This window comes from Mixophyes fleayi, chromosome 6, assembly GCF_038048845.1.
Source record: "Mixophyes fleayi isolate aMixFle1 chromosome 6, aMixFle1.hap1, whole genome shotgun sequence".
Taxonomy (NCBI): Eukaryota; Metazoa; Chordata; class Amphibia; order Anura; family Limnodynastidae; genus Mixophyes; species Mixophyes fleayi.
Window position 1 is genome coordinate 208,989,415 of NC_134407.1, and position 20,195 is coordinate 209,009,609.

Sequence of the window (20,195 nt, forward strand, 5' to 3'; positions counted from 1 at the left end):
TTTTCAACCAGATATTGTGCCATTCACACGATTACCGACTGTTAGGTCCAATATTACTTAGTGTGTACACTCCCGCAATCGTTTTATTGTACCAAAGCACATCATTTCATTTGATTTCATAACCGGACTAAAAATCTCTCTAAATGATGGATCAATGTCCGTTGTGTCACGACCAGCAATGTAGGCAGATCTGCGTAGAGTTTACAGAGTTACGATCTTTTCAGCAGATGGTTGACAAATGAAGAGTACAGACCTGGAGGTAAATCATGTTGGTCTGTACACATGAATCTACATGCTCATTGGACTTTGTCTTTTGTAAAATCATTGCAGATAATGCATTGGGAGAAATTTTCTGTAGTGAGTACCCAGCTTTAGTCTTGAGTTGATGGTTTGTGAGGATTAAGTCAGTGGGTTGGGGAAGGTAGAGTCGTAAGGGGCGAAGCAGCAGTCAATTGTTTGGAGGACGTAGTATAGTAGTAGGCAAAAAAAGAAATGCAAAGTTTGGTAGGAGTGAGAGCTTTATAAAGCTTAACTTGACATTTAGCAGAATTCCTGAGTGCAGTAAGTGTTATCTAACAGTGTTGCATCATCTAGTAGTGGTTTTGTTGTGTAATGCTGCAGGTGAGGTCTCTCGGTCCTGATTGTCTTGTCTTGCAGAAGTGCTCATTCTGCAGTGTTCCCAGCATCTAGTACCAACTTTGTGCCCTCTACCCTGCAGCTTTAGTCAGTGTGATAGGCCAGGGGCAACCCTGATCTGAAGAAAGAGGTCAGGGGTAGCAGCCCAGGTGCCCAGCAAAGGGGTACACTACTAGTGAGAGTTACCCAGAAGGAAGTGGTATTAGGCACTGGTGAAGAAGCCTACTGGTGGCAGCAGAGCACTTCCTACTGTATTTAGAGGGGCACAATTGGGAGAAAGAAAGGGGGCGGTGGCAAGGCAAGCCCAGCTGGTCCCCAGCAACACGACAAGGTGGCATAAAAGGTCCATCCTGTCGCAGTATGTAGGGTATTTTCTGTGCTCCTGTAGAACAGACTGTAACATACTTTTGAAATGTTTCTTGGATTGTTGACCACCAGTAGTGTTGGCTTATTCATTCCAGTTTCTTGCAGCTAGCCATGTGCCCAGTGGTCAAAACATTTTGGAAATACTGCATGACTTATTTATGCAGAGATGTAGCAACCGTAAGTCTGGAAATGTATCGGAGGCAACCATCTGATTGTATCCTAGTTCCTGGGTACCTGTTTTGGATGATAAGAAATTCACCCTTTCTGATGGCAGCTGCCATGACCCTACAAGAAGGCCATTATCCACAGTGGCAGTGTTACCCCCTATTGGGAGAAAGAGTTCAGAAAACTAAAGAAGTCCCTTGGGTCTTAAATTGTTGTGGTAGTGCATTGGCTTTAGTAGTGCAAGTATTGGTGAGGTAAGTTGCATGAAACTGAAACCATGACAAGAACATTGCACATCGTGCCTCAAGATTATTGAGGTCTATAAATGGAATTGGAGAACCTTCCAGGAGAGGTTGACACTCTTTGAAAGCTGCTTTCATGAAAAGAAGCTCGTTGTCTTCAGTTCCAGAAATAGTAGGCACAAGGATGGGGTAACATTTTGTCCCCTTATTTTGGTGACAAGAGAGCTCCTAGCCCCTTATCTGATGTGTCTATCTCAGGTCATTGGTAGCATATGGTCCAGGTGTGCTAAAGGCTTTCTTTGTAAAGGTGATTTGAGCCTTCCTAGACCAATGCAACTCTTGTGGGTGAGTGATGGGAGTCACCATTTTAGAAAAATTTTGGATGAAAGACTGGTGATTGCTGGCAAAACCAATGAAGAGTTGAACCGCTTTAACAACACATGGAGTAGACCATTTATCAATAGCTTTGGTTTTTATCATCATCATCATCATCTATTTATATAGCACCACTGATTCCGCAGCACTGTACAGAGAACTCACTCACATCAGTCCCTGCCCCATTGGAGCTTACAGTCTAAATTCCCTAACACACACACACACACGTCAATTTTGATAGCAGCCAATTAACCTACCAGTATGTTTTTGGAGTGTGGGAGGAAACCGGAGCACTCGGAGGAAACCCACGCAAACACGGGGAGAACATACAAACTCCACCAAGATAAGGCCATGGTCGGGAATTGAACTCGTGACCCCCCACGCTGACCACGGACCGTTTTCACCCAGGTTATTTTCCGAAGCATAACCCAACCTGCAAAACTAGGCACAGATTGCTTTTACATGCTCCATTAGGCACTCTGCACACCTAAAGAAGCATAGCAAGAGTAGATTAATGAAGTTTACCCTTATTGTGTGTTTTTATCTTCTGTCTTTTGGTAAAAATATTTGTTTGCAAAGAGCATGCCGGTACCAGTAGTCCATTCTATACCCCCCCTCCTCTCCTTCCCTCTATAGAAATACCTGATAAGAAACCAATGTACTGCCACCTACAGGTGAGAAAAGGAATGATCCAAATATTTGTTGGTGTTGGGGTGTGATAATATTTATACACGCATGTAAGAGGAGGCACTGTCAAAGACTTAACTAAAGCTGTTATTTATATAGATATATTTCTTTATAATGAAATTAGGTAAATCATATGTTTTTTTCAAAAAACAGGACAACTGTGCGTTTAAATGTACCCACTTTGTACGATATACTTTTTTGTTATCAGGTTTGAACCATGTAAATTCAAAACCCTGCAGAGACTTTTGTCGTTAGTGTTCCTCTCTACAAGAGATTCTATTTCTGGAGGACTTTAATTTATTTGATTGTGTTTAAGCAACTTTTACTAAATATATTGTTGTTTCTTTGTCACTTCCATCTATGCTTTTTTTGCCATGCATTTATATATCTGGGTAAAGTTGTTTATTGTCATTGTCTATGATATAGGACACACAGCTGGGAACATTTATATTCCATCCAGGGAGCAGAGCAAATGTGTCCGTCGTTTTGGCTAACTGGGAATAATTGTGTTACATTTTGGATTACATCAAATAAAACAACTTTATGTAGACATTGTTACACAGTGATCATAAACCAAACAAACAATCTCCTGTTCAATTAAGTAGCATCTATAATAACCAAGCTATCTAGCACATGATACGTTGAAAACACAAATGCAGAGCATTGTCAACATAGAACAAAGCAGTTTTTCTAAGAGGACTTCACTGCTACAGTATAGAATTCATGAATTATTGAGGTATGTTTTAAAATCCGTTACAGTAACCCAGTTAAAATTGCAAAGATAAACAGACCATTTTAATTTCAAGTGAAATGGCAAACACGACATATGTCATAAGTACAAATTCATGAACATGATTCTATTACAAACAAATAATTTAACATGTAACGAACGGTCATGCAGATCTGAAAAATAAATCTAACAGTAAAGCCTATATGCACTGTATAATTTTTTAACAAACATTTTACCCTATAGTAAATCAATAACAAAACCCTGGCCCACCCTCTGTCTTGAGACTTTAGACACTTTTCCTTAGACACAGTGCAAATTAGCTGCTGGTAGTGGCTGTCCTGCTGGCTGAATACAATTTGCAGTTTGCACATGTTCCGTGTATTGCAGAAAAGGGAAAGCTTTAAAGCCTTGGTAGAAACCTCTTGATGAATATTCAGTTTTTTTTAATTGAGGGGGACTGAAATAGAGAAGGTTATAGGCTACATCATACTGGATGTCTATCCCAAATCTTTATTAATACCATTCTAGAAGTAGACAGTCTGTTTCTTGAGAACATACAATCAGACAGATGGATCAGGCAAGGCCTGTGGTAAAACACACCAAACATTATATGAAATGACAGGAATTACAAAAGATCACAGAAAGCCTTGTGAGGCCACATTTAAAATAACAAACAAAAACCCAAAAACTTTACTATTGTAAAGCAAACTTTTTGTCATCTGTGTGGGTTTTCAAATGGCTGTTGAGATAGCTCTTTAGCACAAAACTTTTCCCACATTCAGAGCAAGAAAACGTCCTCTCCCCAGTATGAATCCTCTGGTGTGTCACTAGATATGACCGGCTGGAAAAATATTTACCACATTCTCGACAAAAAAATGGTTTCTCGCCAGTGTGGGTTCTTCGGTGTGCGAGAAGGAGCAACCTCCGCGCAAAGCATCTCCCACATTCAGGGCATGTGAACGGTTTCTCCCCTGTGTGGGTCCTCAAATGAGTACTGAGATTAGAGTTCTGTGAAAAAGATTTCCCACATTCTGTGCACACAAACGGTTTTTCGCCTGTATGAATCCGCTGGTGTGTGGCAAGTTTGGAATTACTGGAAAAAAATTTACCACAATCAGAACAATAAAGTGGATTCTCTCCAGAGTGACTCCTCATGTGTACAACTAGTTTGCCCCTACTCTTAAAATGTTTCCCACAATTCGAACACAAGATTGTTTTGTGCAATTTGCGACTTTTATCAGGCACTAAAACAGAAATCTTTTTGTGACATTTTTCACACATATTCTCTCCTGTATTGTCTGCATCTTGAATGATATTCGACATGGGAATAAATGGTTCACCACACTCGGAACAAACGTATTGTGTCTGTGTATGATCCGTGGGTGTATTAATTTCAGTGTTTGTGAGATTTCCTTCTTCACACTTCACTAAGTCATCTGTGATTTTAGGAGGTGTAGACTGCATATGATCCGCGGTCGTATAAACCTTTGTGGCTGTGAGACTTCCTTCCTCACTGGAGACCAATTCAACAGTAACATTTCGATTCTTATTTTTTATTGGCTTATTTACAGCAAGTACCTTTCTTCCCAGTTTTTTCCCAATATTTCTTTTATGCTTGTTTCCTCCACCTGGAGCAGAATAGGGTCTGAAAAATCTGTCTTGAGCATTTTCTAGAAGACATTTATCTGTTAGGGAGAATATATTTGGAATTAGGCAATATACTTCAAAAATGTAAATTAAATAGGGAATTATATCATGTTTCTAATGTAGATTAACATTTTGTAAGTGCTCTGGTAAAACACATAGGGCCTCATTTAGAGTTGGGAACTCATCCAGCTAAGGGGGTGTGTGGCTGGATCATATAAATATATTTAAATTATTAGCGCAGTGCGCCTATATCATTGCAAATGTACTGATTTTTAATACTGTGTATTAGAAATGTACTGATTTTTGTGGTATTGATTAGTCATGTTTGGGTTTTGTAACTTTTCTATAGGAAATTCCAAGTAAGCATATGTGTGGATGTGTTTTTGCAACTGTCTGGAGACAGGTAATCTTATGTTAATTAGACCTTTTCATCAGCGAGTGACCAACATGTCTGTTGAGCCTGAAAGCACAGGAGGGTTAATTAGACTTGCTGCAAGACTTCCTATATGTGAAAGACTCAGGAAGCAAGTGATCACAGATTAATGTGAATTTTGCAAGTTAAAATGTGTTAAAAGCAAGATTAGAAAAAAATGTTAAATCTTGATAGTAAACTTTCAATATAAAACCTCACACATTGTGATGCAGCAAGTAGCAATGTAAAAAGGTGTTCAACCCCTCCAGGCTGATTTATGTGCAGGCTGCATGAAGCACCTGGATTGGTTAGAGGGGCAGGAGGCTGAATTATGTCCTGCCAGGGTATCTGTGTAAATCTGTATAAAAAGTAGACTGTTTGACCATGTAATGTATCATTATTCCATCCATTATACCTTTTTGGAGATCACTGCAAATGCAGAAATAACAATACATTTAGATGATAAACATTTATAATAGAAGACTGAAGACTATTATGAATACTCTATTATAAATGTTTATCATCTAAATGTATTGTTATTTCTGCATTTGCAGACATGTATAATACAATACATAAACATATCCTCTTTTAGAGGCAGTTTTTATACTATTCCACTGTTGGTGGTTTATTCCAGTTTTATGTATTATTATTATTTATATTGGTTATAATAAAATACTATTTGTATTTTAGACCAAGCCCGCCATCTTTTATTTTATTTAACTTTATGTATTTACTACAGATGGTTTCCTTGGCGCACCTGGTTTTGTATTTATCTAAAGACAAAGCCTTACTTGCCTTGGATGTGCTGATCGCTTTATCTGCTGGAGCCCTCAATGACTCTTTTCTCTTCTAGAACACCTACGGGAATTTCACTGTAAGTTCACCATAGGGGGCATCAATAACCGTTGAACCAGCACGAGTAGTAAGAGGAGAGTAGTGATGGTCTGTGACAGCATTAACAGACTTGGAGACCCCAGTAGATCTGGTGCACTTAAGTTGAGTAAGGTCATGTTTTTCATTTTAACTCGTTGAACTCCATCCAAAACTATTCTTTTTTGTTTTATGTGGGGTTAGCCTTTAATGGACTTTTCCTCAACCTCGCTGATTATGACAGTTTTCTTTTACCCATTTGAGGCCATCATGAAAATGACTCCAGATGGCTTGGCTTGAGGGTATCTTTCTCTGTGTTACAGACAGTGGCGGATCCAGGGGGGGGGGCGATCGCCCCCCCCTAGCAGGGGCTTGCTGCCGGCGGCTGCACACTGTGCAGGTCCGTTCGGCAGTGATAATATGCTGCCCGGCTGCTCTGATTATGTTTTAAACACAATCAGAGCAGCGGGACAGCACATTATCACTGCCGAACGGACCTGCACATACTGTGCAGCCGCCGGCAGCCTTAGAAGTTAGAAAGGGGGCGGGGCTTAAATCGCCCCCCCCCCTACATCGCCCGGGGTAGAAAAAAATTCTAGATCCGCCCCTGGTTACAGATCTAGTAGTACTATCTATCTCAGTAGTACTTTGGCGTAAGGATCAATGATCCCAACAGCTGCTGCCTTTGCGCTTGTGGATTACTGCGCTGATCATACAGCGGGTGAAACAGCCCTATGACCTTTTCTAAAAATGGAGAATCCTAACTCGGACAATCCCTTGGCCACTAGTACATTTTTAACACCCTTTTATATTTTCTCAGCTTTTGAGACAATAATGTGAATATGTGAATGTGGTATAAGCTACGCAGCACAATGCTGCCATAATTCTTTGTCCCAGAGCAATTTCAAGAACCTAGGGACAGTTCTTAAAAATGGGGTCACAGGTGAAATACGACAGACAGATTTGGTGATCCTCATTTATAGAAATGTTCAACAGCGTCTATCGATGTGTGTCTTGCGCCTGCCCTATGCCAGGAATACAATGAGGTGAGTTGCAAGAATTTTACTAAATATGTTGCAAAGATGGTGTATGAGTAGCCAGCCCTCTTTGACAGACAGGATTTGGGGAGAAAGCGGCAACGGTCAAATAAGGAGAAAAAAAATCATATTTAATTACAAATGTCACATATTTTGGGCAGTGCATTTACATTAGTGTCGGCTGCAGGGGCAATCCCACATTGTGTGGCATATGCGCGATATATCACTCAACATCATGGTCTGTTATCAAAAATAGCCTTACCAGGTGAGCGGAGCGGCTGTTCATTTTCCAATTGGAGATCTTCCTCTGAACTTAACCAGTCCTGCCCAAAAAATGGAAATAAACGAAACTTTATCTGATGAGTCATCATAAAAGGCATTCCAATATAAAATACTTTTACTAACCTACAAGGCCATCAACAAAGCTGCACCAACATACATCTCCTCTCTTGTCTCAAAATATCTCCTAACTCGGCAACTCCATTCTGCACTAGATCTGCGTCTCTCATCCACACTCATTACATCCTCCCATTCCCGGTTACAGGACTTTTTTCCGGGCGGCACCCACTCTATGGAATTCTCTCCCTCGCACAGTAAGACTCTCCTCTGGTCTACAAACTTTCAAGCGTCCTCTGAAAATCCACCTCTTCAGACAAGCTTATAATATTCCTCAACCACGCTCTTAAACCTTACTACATTAGCCTATTACCACCCGTTACACAATTTCACACAAGACAACTACCCCTTGACCAACATTGTTGTGTGACGGGATCATTTAGCTTATGAGTCCTTTTACCTCTGCAGTCTGGCTGGGCAAAAATGCAAAGTGAAGACTTAGGGGTATATTTACTAAACTGCGGGTTTGAAAAAGTGGAGATGTTGCCTTTAGCAACCAATCAGATTCTAGCTGTCATTTTGTAGAATGCACTACATAAATGAAAGCTAGAATCTGATTGGTTGCTATAGGCAACATCTCCACTTTTCCAAACCCACAGTTTAGTAAATCTAGCCCCTAGCCTCATGTGTCAACTCCCATTGTCCAATAGATTGTAAGCTTGCGAGCAGGTCCTTCTCACCTCTTTGTCCTTTTTACCCAGTTTGTTTATCAGTTTACTATGTTTGTCCCCAATTGTTTTAGTATTTGCTACATAATTTATCTGCATTTTAACTTTTTTCCCTCAATAAAACAAATTGGGGCTATACATATAATCATAGACACTCCTGGTACAGACACAACATAAGGCATTTACATCGAGGGACACGAAGACCGAATTTCTCCTTTTTCATTTTTTTTTTATACGGAGGCTTTACAAATTCCTCATTTCAGAAACCAACCAGAGCAAAAGATGAACACAAGAATTTCTTTGGCAAACCACACTAAGATCCATTGTTTAATAATATTCTACAACAGGTGGTGTATCCCTGAGAAGCCAAGAAGCAAGTATTGTTTTCAGAATCATAAATGTGACTAATCACATTTACACCCTAAACATTAGCCTTACACCCTATCATGCCGGTAGGGTGTAAGGCTAAAGGAAAAAATGTAAATCTATAAACTGCTCCACTCTGGCATTGCAAGAGTTTTTACTATGTCGGCAGTGGATTAAGTATTTATCAAAGGACTGATAATAGCGACACCTATTGTGTGACCCTAACCAATGTCAATGAAGTAGAGTTTGTTGTGCATAGTTCCAATTTGTAAAATTTGCATGTTTCAAATTTACGAACAAAATAATAAATAAATAACTCTTCACCTAAACATGGTTTCCGCCAAAAACATTAACGTGTGCTCACCTCTCCAGTCAGCAGGTGAATGATCTTGTTGGTGAGTTCTAGAATCTTCAGGTCATTGTTTCTCTCATGTATCAGTGAGTGAGGTGGAGGTTCCATGATGGAGCTCTGGGCCTTGTTCAGTCCTCCTGATATATGGGGGCTGCTGCTGGGTGCCCCATGTTCTCCTGACCTCTTCACAACTATGTATTCCTAAACATGAACAGACATAGTCATACAGATGTCAAAAATAACATTTGGAAGCAGAGCTGAGGACCCGGAGCCAATGACTGCTTAGCAGACAGAGTTGTTGCTTCTGCAGGTGACATGATCGGAATGAAACAAGCAGCCCGGATCCTGCATAGTATACCGGGGTGCAGCTGGTCCCTAACAAAACTTTCAACTGTAAAAAGGAACAATATAAAGTTTCTGCTTAAAGTGAAACAAATATCTTCTTCATATTTTGCCCTGAACATAATAGTTTAAAAGTGGTCTAACCTGAAAGTGGCTTAATGTTTGCCATATTAATCATAAACCAAACACATGTTCAAGCAGGGCATATGTTTCCCTACGCGGATGACACTTGTGCAAGCCACTGTTTACACTCTTTCCACAAGATCTACTATTAGAGAACAATCCTACAATGGAAAATTGCTGCTACGGTGGCTCAGTGGTTAGCACGTCTGCCTCACAGCGCTGGGGTCATGAGTTCAATTCCCAACCATGGCCTTATCTGTGTGGAGTTTGTATGTTATCCCTGTGTTTGCGTGGGTTTCCTCCGGGTGCTCCGGTTTCCTCCCACACTCCAAAAACATACTGGTAGGTTAATTGGTTGCTATAAAAAAAAAATTGACCCTAGTCTCTCTCTCTGTCTGTGTATGTTAGTGAATTTAGAATGTAAGCTCCAATGGGGCAGGGACTGATGTAAATGAGTTCTTTGTACAACGCTGCGGAATCAGTGGCGCTATAAAAATAATTGGTGATGATGATGATGATAGATTACAAAATGTATCACCATCAATGGTTGTAAATGTAGAAATCACCTGCTCTCAGTTCTAATCTACATAGTCGTGACAACCTGCAGGTTAAACACTACAACTGGTCTCCCAGGATTCACCGTCATTCAGGTAAAACAGACATCTATGATAAAACAGGGGCGCTGTATTAAGGAGATAGAAAATAATTGATCTTTTGGAGTCTTTCTATTACAAGGGTACAATAAGAATTGCACTTACACGATGATGGATAGTCAAAGACATAGGACAACTCATTATTATTATTATTATTATTATTACCCTATTAAACAAGTCTGATTGCAGATATAGGAGTCAATCTCCTTCTTAGAGTGCCCCCTTTATTTTACAGACGCGCTTTATTATATGACCAGAACTCATTTCCAATCATTGCAAGATGTGACCAATGACCGTACAGTTGAGTTCATCTGATACACCAGAAGCCCTCACCTCTCCAGTCATCAAGTAGACGAACTCCAGGATGAGATTGAGGACCCTCTCAGCCAGCTGGTTTTTCATCATCAGACAGCTAGTCAAACGCTATGGACTCCAGTCCTTGTGATGGACTTTTGCAGCTCTGCAGATAAACATTTTGTTTTTAAACACATCAATATCAACTTAAAGGTCACATATTCTGATTAATAGTCATAATTACAGAGTTAATCATTTGTGCTTGAAAAAAAAGGCAGAAGTCAACAAGTTCAACATTTAATAAATCCTAGCTGTAGGTTAGGACCACTACTTGCTACCCAGGTTGAAGGGACACTGCATAGCTCAGAATGAAAGGGAGTAAGGGCTAGATTTACTAAGCTGCGGGTTTGAAAAAGTGGGGATGTTGCCTATAGCAACCAGTCAGATTCTAGCTTTCATTTATTTAGTACCTTCTACAAAATGATAGCTAGAATCTGATTGGTTGCTATAGGCAACATCCCCACTTTTTCAAACCCGCAGCTTAGTAAATCTAGCCCTAAATCTCACTATAGACAACATTATATTGATATGAAGGGCCACATTCAATGTGAAATTTTCCCCATGAGTGTTGCTTTCTTGCAAAAGATGGCCAATGAGTAACCTAAGCTGGTTTTCCTCTAAATAAAAATACAACTGTAGATGTCCATTGTGCATATGGTAAGAGCTAGTGACAACAGTATAAATTGTAGGACTGGTGTGTATTATAAGGACTTGAAGCCAGAGCTAAATTTTGCCGTTGTCCCCTGACTGAAGCCATCTTTAAGTGGCTAGAAAAGAGATTGTGACATATTATAATGATAAACGAGAAGTACACATGATATAGACATACACATCATAAAACAGTACACAGGCACTCATATCTGGATATGGTGGAAGATATTATATATTTAGCAGCCAGATACTGTTGTTGGGTTCTTTAATCATTCAAACTATTCTTCCTTGACTCTTCACCATTTATGACTGAAGAGAAATGGCCATGCTCCCTAATCCCGCATACTGCAACTTGCTCGTCAAAATGACGCGATTGTCGATGAATCACGTCTTTTGGCCCCGCACCCCACGACAAAAAAGGCCTTTTTGACATGGGGGCGGGGCCAAAATGACGCAATAAAACGCGCCCCACCCATCCTGACCTCCAACCATGCCCCCTGCCCGGGATCTCCTGGAATTAATTTTTCAAAGGTTGGCAAGTATGGCATTATAAATTTGCAAAAGAACACTCAGAAAAAAATATAAGGAATTAAAGGCAGCAATAGATAATAAAGGCATTAATGATCACTGTAAAAAATAAAAAAAAATAAAAATTCCCCCCTTCCCCATTAAATATATTTATTAGGATGTTGTTAATGTCTACTGAGCATAAAATATTTTGACAGTTGCTTGTGATTGCAAACACGTTATAGCATGCATTTGAGACTGTCATCACTAGTGATCAGGACTTAGACTAGCCCTGTAACTGGAGCAAATGATACGGCAGAAAAAAACAAGTAACTTTGAGATGCCCAGAGCTGGATTCAGACGTGGCTACATGCACTTGAATATGGAACTGTACAGTGACTACGGCAAAATGCCGCTTCCCGTAACAGTAGGCTGTAGTAAGAGTCCTTTGCGTTTGAAGACGCAGCGAACATGGCTAAGTTGACTGGCGTATGTCCCTGTGCGCAGAGTGATTTTGTATATGATACGCTCAAAATCGGTACTGCCTACACCAATAAGAAACAAAATGGCATGGTTTCATTAATGCCACAATAATAACACTTTATAAAATACATGTTACATAGTTGCTTTATATGATACAATTTCACAAAACTGGATCAGACATCCCCACCTATACCACCTGTGTCACATTGACGCATTGTTAAAGTGTACAAGGATGGGATGATGCAGAGCTGTCAGTGAAGGGAAAATATGAAGACTACAACCTTATATAAGCAGCTTGTTTACTTATTAGTACAAAGTAGTCTTGCAGAAGATGATCATGAGGACCCATGTTTTTGTCTGCAGCCCACAGGTTAAGAACCCCCGTTCTACTCTGTTTGATGATTGGCAATCCAGAGGTAGGCAACCTGTGGGTCTCCAGCTGCTGTGGAACTATAAGTCCCAGCATGCATTACAAGCCACACATTGCCTAGGCCTGTTGTGGAATGTACAGTAATGATGTAATGTCAGACTCACAACACACCTGGGCAGCAGCAGGTCTTCCTCATCCACAGAATTGTGTTACTGACACTGTATTGTTACCTCACAGCGTGTGGAGCGTGCAAAGGATGATGGGACATGTAGTTTATCTTATGTCGGGGAATTCGAGGTCTGTGTATGGTTTATAGCTATAAGAGGCAGGATCTTTCCACTACTGTGTGACATGTAGAGCAGACTACAGATCAGTTTTCCCAAGAATAATACAAGTGAACGCAATTACCAGCTTAATAACTATACTGGAGACCAGAAGACAGCAGTCATTTTGGTCTCCTACCAGCAAATTAAAACAAAAAGGTCCAATTATATAAATAGAAGTCTTCAGCGTCAGCCATTTTTACGGAGCCTCATACGTTTTGATTTACTTTTGGCTTTGCCAAAATGGCTTACAGAGTCGCAGCCGTCCCTAGTTCACGGTTTATAAACTACATTAGCGCATTCAGTATATTACCGTAGGAACAGCGCCACCTAGTGTTTTCGCAGCGCAACTTTGCAATATTAAATCGAGCTGTATCTTCAGTTCACAGAATTAATGATGTTAATGTCATATTTAATACATTACTGTAATATTCTACTAGCCTTTTGAATATACACTGAATGCTAATCCAATTGTATCCTACTTAGCAAACCATTTTCTGTGCCACCTGGTTCTGTTTGAAACCTAATAAAATGGTCAATCTGGGAAACCAATACAGATTGGGCATACTCTCCATATGCTGTTGCACTTTGCTAAAGCCACCCCCTTTTTAAATCGCAATAGTTAGTGGCATTCTGCTAGAACCACAAATCTTAGAATAATCAAACAAGGTCATATTTTAGGATAATCAAGCTCCAAGTCTGCAGCAAGGTCCAAATGGGGTACGGTTTTTTCTTTTGACAATATACTTACATAATGGGGGCCTTTTTCTGCAACATGGCTTCAGGTTTTTGAATAATATTACAGAGGGTGGCAAGGTGCAGAGAATGTAGTGGGTATGTGCCTGAAAGCTTGTCATGTATGCAGGTGCTGGGTCAGCGAGTGTCTTGGTTGTATGTGAGAGAGGGTGGAATCTTGAAGCCTCATATCAGCAGTTAGTAGTTACCATTGTGATGTCATCACGACCTCACTCAGCTCAACATTCCATATAGAAGAAAAGTCCACAGACTATTTATCACACATTTGTTCCTATAGTCCTGGCACCAAGATGTTTTGCTTCTTTTCTACTTCCTATCAACTCCTATTACCTTGTCATTTAATCTGTCTGATGTATCTCTTTTCAATTCATTTCTAGACCTATAAATGTACTGCTAATTAGGTTCATAACTATCAGAAAATTTTAACATTTAAGTTATTAAATAAAAAAACATGATGTTTTTTTTTACCTTACAATGGTTCTGACCATTGTGCAGTAAAACATGTTTATATTCCACTGACTACAGACATGGCGCAATACAAAATGTCTGCCAACAATGAGTAGCTATGTAGGTCTCCTTGCATGTGTCATATTAATTATTATAGTGAATATCTTTAGCTGCAAAAAAATAAATAAATCATCTGAGCATCTTTACTATCCATCATAGCTGAAATTCTGTGATTTGCTAACAGATTTAAAATGGCTTAATTGACCATCAAAATTGTAGTGCATATCAGAGACTGGTAGGACTACTGTCGGCTTCCTAGTCTAGTAGGAGACTGGTAGGACTAGTGTTGGGTTCCCAGTCTAGTAGGAGACTGGTAGGACTAGTGTCGGGTTCCCAGTCTAGTAGGAGACTGGTAGGACTACTGTCGGCTTCCTAGTCTAGTAGGAGACTGGTAGGCCTAGTATTGGGTTCCCAGTCTAGTAGAAGATTAGTAGGACTAGTGTCGGGTTCCCAGTCTAGTAGCAGATTGGTAGGACTAGTATCGGGTTCCCAGTCTAATAGGAGACTGGTAGGACTAGTATCGGGTTCCCAGTCTAATAGGAGACTGGTAGGACTAGTATCGGGTTCCCAGTCTAATAGGAGACTGGTAGGACTAGTATCGGGTTCCCAGTCTAGTAGGAGACTGGTAGGACTAGTATCGGGTTCCCAGTCTAGTAGGAGACTGGTAGGACTAGTATCGGGTTCCCAGTCTAGTAGGAGACTGGTAGGACTAGTATCGGGTTCCCAGTCTAGTAACAGACTGGTAGGACTAGTGTCGGGTTCCCAGTCTGGTAGCAGACTGGTAGGACTAGTGTCGGGTTCCCAGTGTAGTAGCAGACTCGTGGGACTAGTGTTGGGTACCCTGTCAAGGAGACTGATAGGACAGAAGTCGAGTCCCTAATTGAGATGGAGATTGATAACACTAGTAAAAAGTACCTTATCATTAGTCTAATAAGTAGGCAGTGGATGAGATTATACGATAGATATTTGGTGCATACATTATACAGTCTGGAGGTGGATGATGAGACCATGCATTAAGGATGGAGGGCACAGGTTATACAGTCAGGAGGCTGACCCAACAAAGTATACGTGACATGTGGGTGTGCAAGGGTTAATCAAAACAAAACCACCTGGTCTGTCTAAAAAGGACTAAAATCCTCCCAAATTATGTCTTATTCACTACTAAACATCCAGTTCTGCCTCTGCTAAGATTTATTTCAAGAGTGAAAATACACAAACAATTCCCTGTTTGAATGCAGCCTTATAAAAATAATCCAAGCCTATCTGACATGGGAATTTTACAAGAGCACAAAGACAGAACATTATTAAATGGTGTTTAATATGACATCAAAAGACAGATTAATTAATGAATAAAATTAGTGATGGTAATCAAGATACAGAAATATAAATGAATAAAACGTTTTTCTTTAGATCAAATCAGAAACAGTCATAGCATATTCATGTACTCTGCGTAATTCTGCTGTTTGGGGAAGACTAGAAGATCTGGGCAATTTATTAGAGGACAGCACCCCAAGAAGTGACAATTTCTAAATGAATTTCATTTATTTTAAACATTCTCTTCTTTGGCCAAAGCCCCCTTCACTGTGACCTCTCTGAAAGAAGTGTGTTGGTATGCTAATCTGTTTTATTGCCTTTTTGTTCAAAAACACTTCTAGTAAATTCTATAATATAACTTTTTTCTACAATATACCAGATATTTGACAATAGTTCCAGTAGACACTACATAGGAAACATGATTATTCTATATGAAATGCATAGGGACATACATTATCTCCATAGCTTGCTTATGGGAGTGGTGTCTATTGTTGACACAAGTCATGTGTCTGGTTCCAGTGGTAATAAACTTCTACAGAGGGCTCCCCAAATATGGACTATGAAAACTATAATTTTGATGTATGTTGCCTAAAGACAATAGGTCTGTCCTTGGAGGGACAACAGCTATTATCCTTTGCAGCCAAAGACATATGTGGCTTGTGCAATAAAACATAGTTGTAATGATGATCTTATCTTTGTATCTGTAATAGTAGGTATCACAGAGTAAACAATCCAAGCTAGGCGAGACCAGGGCCATCTTAACAACATTATGGGCCCCCGGGCAAAGCAGTGCACCGGGGCCCCTAGATATAGATATAGATATAGATGTATACCGATACACATATATATATATATAGAGATAGAGATAGATAGATGTACTTGATCAGTGACCCTTGAAGGTTTTTTCTTGCAGGTTTTTTTCTTTTGCAGGATTATTCATTCTCATTAAGAGCCGTGCCTATGGGGCCCCCTTGCCCGTGGGGCCCCCGGGCAGCTGCCCATCGTGCCCAATGAAAAAGATGGCCCTGGGCGAGACCAAACCCAGGCCTCTGCCGTACATTAACCCATTGTTTACTATCAGGGCCGGATTAAGGGAATGGAGGCCCCTGGGCTAAGGGGGCCTCCATTCCCCCATGAGGCCCCCCCCTCGTGATCCGAGCTGCCCGCGAACCTCCCCTACCCTGTGATCCGAGCTGCCCGTGCCCCCCCCCCCTCCCCCCGGCACTTACCTCCTTCTCTGGCGCGCTGTACGCTCTTTACTGAGGAGGTCTCGTGAGAGTGAGACTCACGAGATGTCCTCAGTAAGGAGACTCTGTGTATAGTAAATTACTATACACAGATTTTTGGAATAGATGCTGACACACATTAATATATTAATTTTACAAATTCCTCATTAGGCCAAAATCATGACATGGAGAATTGGACTATATATTGTGGATGGAGGATACAGGTTATACAGTCTGTAGAGGGATTATACTACACATTAGGAATAGAAGGTTATAGAATCTGGAGGTGGATGATAAGACTGTACATTACGGTTGGAGGGTACAGGTTAAACAGTCTGGAGGCAGATGATAAGACTATACATTATATATGGATGGAATAAGTTACAACAGCGGTGGGCAACAGACGGCCCACTGGCCCACCAAGCTGTCACCTGCAGCCCCCAATCGGCTGCTCCCAATCTAATCAGAATGGGGGCAGCTGACTTCTGTGTCACATGACCTGCTCTGCACCCAGAGGTTAGACTCTATAAAGTTAATATAACATGTGGAAGTCTGATACGCACTCACCTGTACATAACTCTCCTAGGGGGTCTCTGGTAGTTTCAACAACCAACCACCTGCATCCCTCCTTCTGAGATAGATCACAGAACATAACCATACACAGCAAAGCATGGCAGAAGATGTTGGTTTTTTTCTAATTAAGGAAAACCACAGCAAAAGTGTCAAATCTGCGCATGTACATAAACTCTATTAAGAAATCATTGACCAGAGGTCATCACGGGGCAGCATAATGTCTACAGCCTTTGTTACCATGTAGCCGCTTTTCTGCGCTAAAAAATGTACCAAGTTTATGAATCAAATAACTGAGTATTTCATGCATACTCGCAATTAGTGGGTGTTTTAAAATTGAGATCACTCTGTCTCTCTTCTTTGCACTTCATCATGAGCAATCCTTAAATATAAATTTACATTTTAAAGGATTCATGTCCTAATATTCAGTTTTTACCCAACATCTTACCCCAACGAGCAGGACTGTGCAAATTCCAAAGTATGTGACTGGAATATACCCCCATATTAGCTTCATGACTTTTTGTCTTGGCATTCACAGCCAGAGGTGATGCTGGGAATATACATTTGAGATGGAGATACTCTTCTTTTGTGGAGCAGATGTTGTGTACCTTAAACAGGTTAATGTTTGATATCCCTTTAAAAACTGACATTTGTACAAATCACAATGTTGTATAAGCAACAGAAATGTCATAAACATGGGCATCATTCGTGCAGTGTTCACTGCAAATAGATAAGTAGAAACTTGGCACCCAACTTTCTCTACTCCAGTGTGACACTGGGCCTGTATGTAGTGTTTCCACTTTCAAATTCCAGATTTCCTGGTCTTGACCTGTTTTTCCTGGAAAACTGGGAAAAAACCCTCTGTAAGTGAAACACTACGGGAAACCAGGAAAAAAAATACAAGAAAAACCTGTAAGTGGAAACACTACCTATATGTATCTTTATTGTCAATTAATTTTCCCATCATTTTTCAGTCTAGGCTGCCTCTGTCTTTCAGTAAACGTAGACAGGTAGTATGATGCACATAGAAAAATCACACTCTTAAGCGTGCCAAGTTTGGCCAAACATTCCAGTTCATCCATGTCCTAACGCAATACTTCTGCAGGACACATGTGGGATTTATTCTTAAGAGGTGAGTAAGGTTGGCAGTAAAGTAATAGACCAATAAGTGAGAAAAAGCCCAGGCCTACCATTTCATCAGAATTTTCTCTTCCTCAATGAAGACACCTCTCTTCCAATGTATCAGGAGAATCAGATATACCAGAGAGTAATAAATAGTTATAAAAAGATTTGTCTGCAATGGATAATCTTAAGAAAAGAAAGTCAGGAGTGAACAAGGCTGGTTCAGCACAATGCCCATTTAGATGCATCCTCAGCTTGATCATTCCTCTTATTCAGAGAAGAGTTCTTATCTTTTGTTAGATCAGACAGGGGAGCAAAATTAACGAAAATTGTTATTTCAGTAACAAGCAGACAACCCCCTGAAAAACCGAAGTATCAAGATTTTGAGAGCTGACGTTTTGCCACACTTCTACCTATATCAAATATAGATACAAAATTTGGCTTCCTAAAATCACTACATAACTATGTTGAGCCATCTGGCTTCAGTACAAGCACAACAGTAATGGACTAAATACTTTGAGGAATCTCAAATACACCAGTGTCAAGCATTATTTTAACCTTATAACCAACATCTTCACTTCTGATCTTTTGTGATTATGTCATGTTCAACAACTGTGGTTAATAAAGCATGTCTATCTTTATAGTTTTAACACATTAGTAAGATAAAACTGTTCATTTTGTGCCCTGGTTGATGAACTACGTAGTTGAAATTGCCTATTCTCTAGTACCTGAAATGGACTCTACCAAGTGGTCAGATACTTATGCTTCACAACTGGTATCAAAATTAACACTTTGCTCCTCATTTAATACTCTTGGCAAAACCATGTTGCACTGCATGGTGGGGGACAAACTTAAAATGTGCATATTTAGAGTTGGGAGGGGGACACGTACTATCTCAACTGTAAATCGTAGTGTTAAAATAAATCTGTCTTATATTTGTCAGCTACATGCAAAAGCAAGGAGCATTTCCCCTGGATGATAAAAACACAATTGCATTTGCACCCCTAGCATTGCATCATGGTTTGTCCAGATGCAAATTCACACTCTTGAGCAAGATTTGCTCTTGCATTTGAAACACTTACTAGTGATGGCAGTGGTTTTGGTTCCCCGTGTTTTCGTTTTTTACATATTTGGCAAGACTCTATGGTGTCTAGCATACAGCAGGTCCATGGGGAAATAACCAGTCTGGAAAACCCGATTGCAAAAAAGGACACAGGGAAAACAAAATCCAGATTTTTCGATCACCATTATGCTTTCTGTATATGATTTAGGGGTTAAGTATACTATTTCACTAAACCATCAATCTTAGTGCGACATACTGAGGAGTACAAATGTTTTTTTTAGGGAACACAATTCCTTCATAACTTGAGACATGAAACATATTCAATAGCCTGTTACCCACCCTACCAAACATAAGCAAAAACTTTGGCAGTGTTTATGCCAGAAACTGTACAAAGAGGTAGTTTCCGGGCACCCAGTAACGTAACCTATTACCATAAGAATATGGTGTTGTCCCTGGGCTGAATTATAAAGCGGTTTCACTACATACAAAGCAAACCACTAAAATGCCATGGGTAGGAGAGTCAACTCGGTATGGAAATTCTCTACTAGACCACTTACCAGGTGACCATGAATATTGTTAATTTCATATTGGAAGCAGGTCCAATAGAGCCATGCTAGAAACTCATCAGAAATTTACTCCCCAGAACCCCAGAAGATGCACATGAGTGTGATGTAGGATATGTTGCTTCAAGTTTATGCTTGTCATCATCTCCCATTATTTACTCAATATACAACTAATCATTGTATTCAGGAAAAATCGTGATATGCCAAATGAATGTCAATATTCACTCGGTTTCCCTTAATTATCTGACCACTTATTTCAATGAGTAGTCCCAACGTTTCTGAAGCGTGATCAGAGATCTGCCAGAAGCATCCAGTCACC

General features: G+C 40.2%; 1 protein-coding gene across 4 annotated transcripts; it reads right to left on the reverse strand.

Moving 5' to 3' along the window:
- Positions 1-2,670: 2,670 nt before the first annotated feature.
- LOC142095269 (oocyte zinc finger protein XlCOF29-like) lies at positions 2,671-12,855 on the reverse strand. 4 transcript variants are annotated; one of them, XM_075178209.1, is made up of 6 exons: positions 12,604-12,855; positions 10,401-10,527; positions 8,962-9,150; positions 7,430-7,490; positions 4,780-4,886; positions 2,671-3,785 (listed from the first exon to the last, which is right to left on the reverse strand). In XM_075178209.1, exons 2-6 carry the CDS (start codon positions 10,470-10,472, stop codon positions 3,762-3,764), a joined length of 453 nt encoding a protein of 150 aa, XP_075034310.1. In that variant the 5' UTR covers positions 10,473-10,527; positions 12,604-12,855; the 3' UTR covers positions 2,671-3,761. The 4 variants fall into 4 exon arrangements, with proteins under 4 accessions (XP_075034310.1, XP_075034308.1, XP_075034309.1 ...); XM_075178210.1 differs by lacking the exon at positions 2,671-3,785 and adding an exon at positions 4,231-4,294; XM_075178207.1 differs by lacking the exon at positions 2,671-3,785 and having other exon boundaries at positions 3,844-4,886; positions 12,604-12,847.
- Positions 12,856-20,195: the final 7,340 nt, after the last annotated feature.

Coding starts and splice junctions, on each gene's coding strand:
- LOC142095269 (XM_075178207.1), bottom strand. CDS start 10,472: ATGATGAAAAACCAGCTGGCTGAGAGGGTCCTCAATCTCATCCTGGAG. Junction 7,491..8,961: donor TTCACCTGCTGACTGGAGAG/GTGAGCACACGT, acceptor TTTTTTGGGCAG/GACTGGTTAAGTTCAGAGGA. Junction 4,887..7,429: donor ACAGCCGCTCCGCTCACCTG/GTAAGGCTATTT, acceptor TCTCCCTAACAG/ATAAATGTCTTCTAGAAAAT.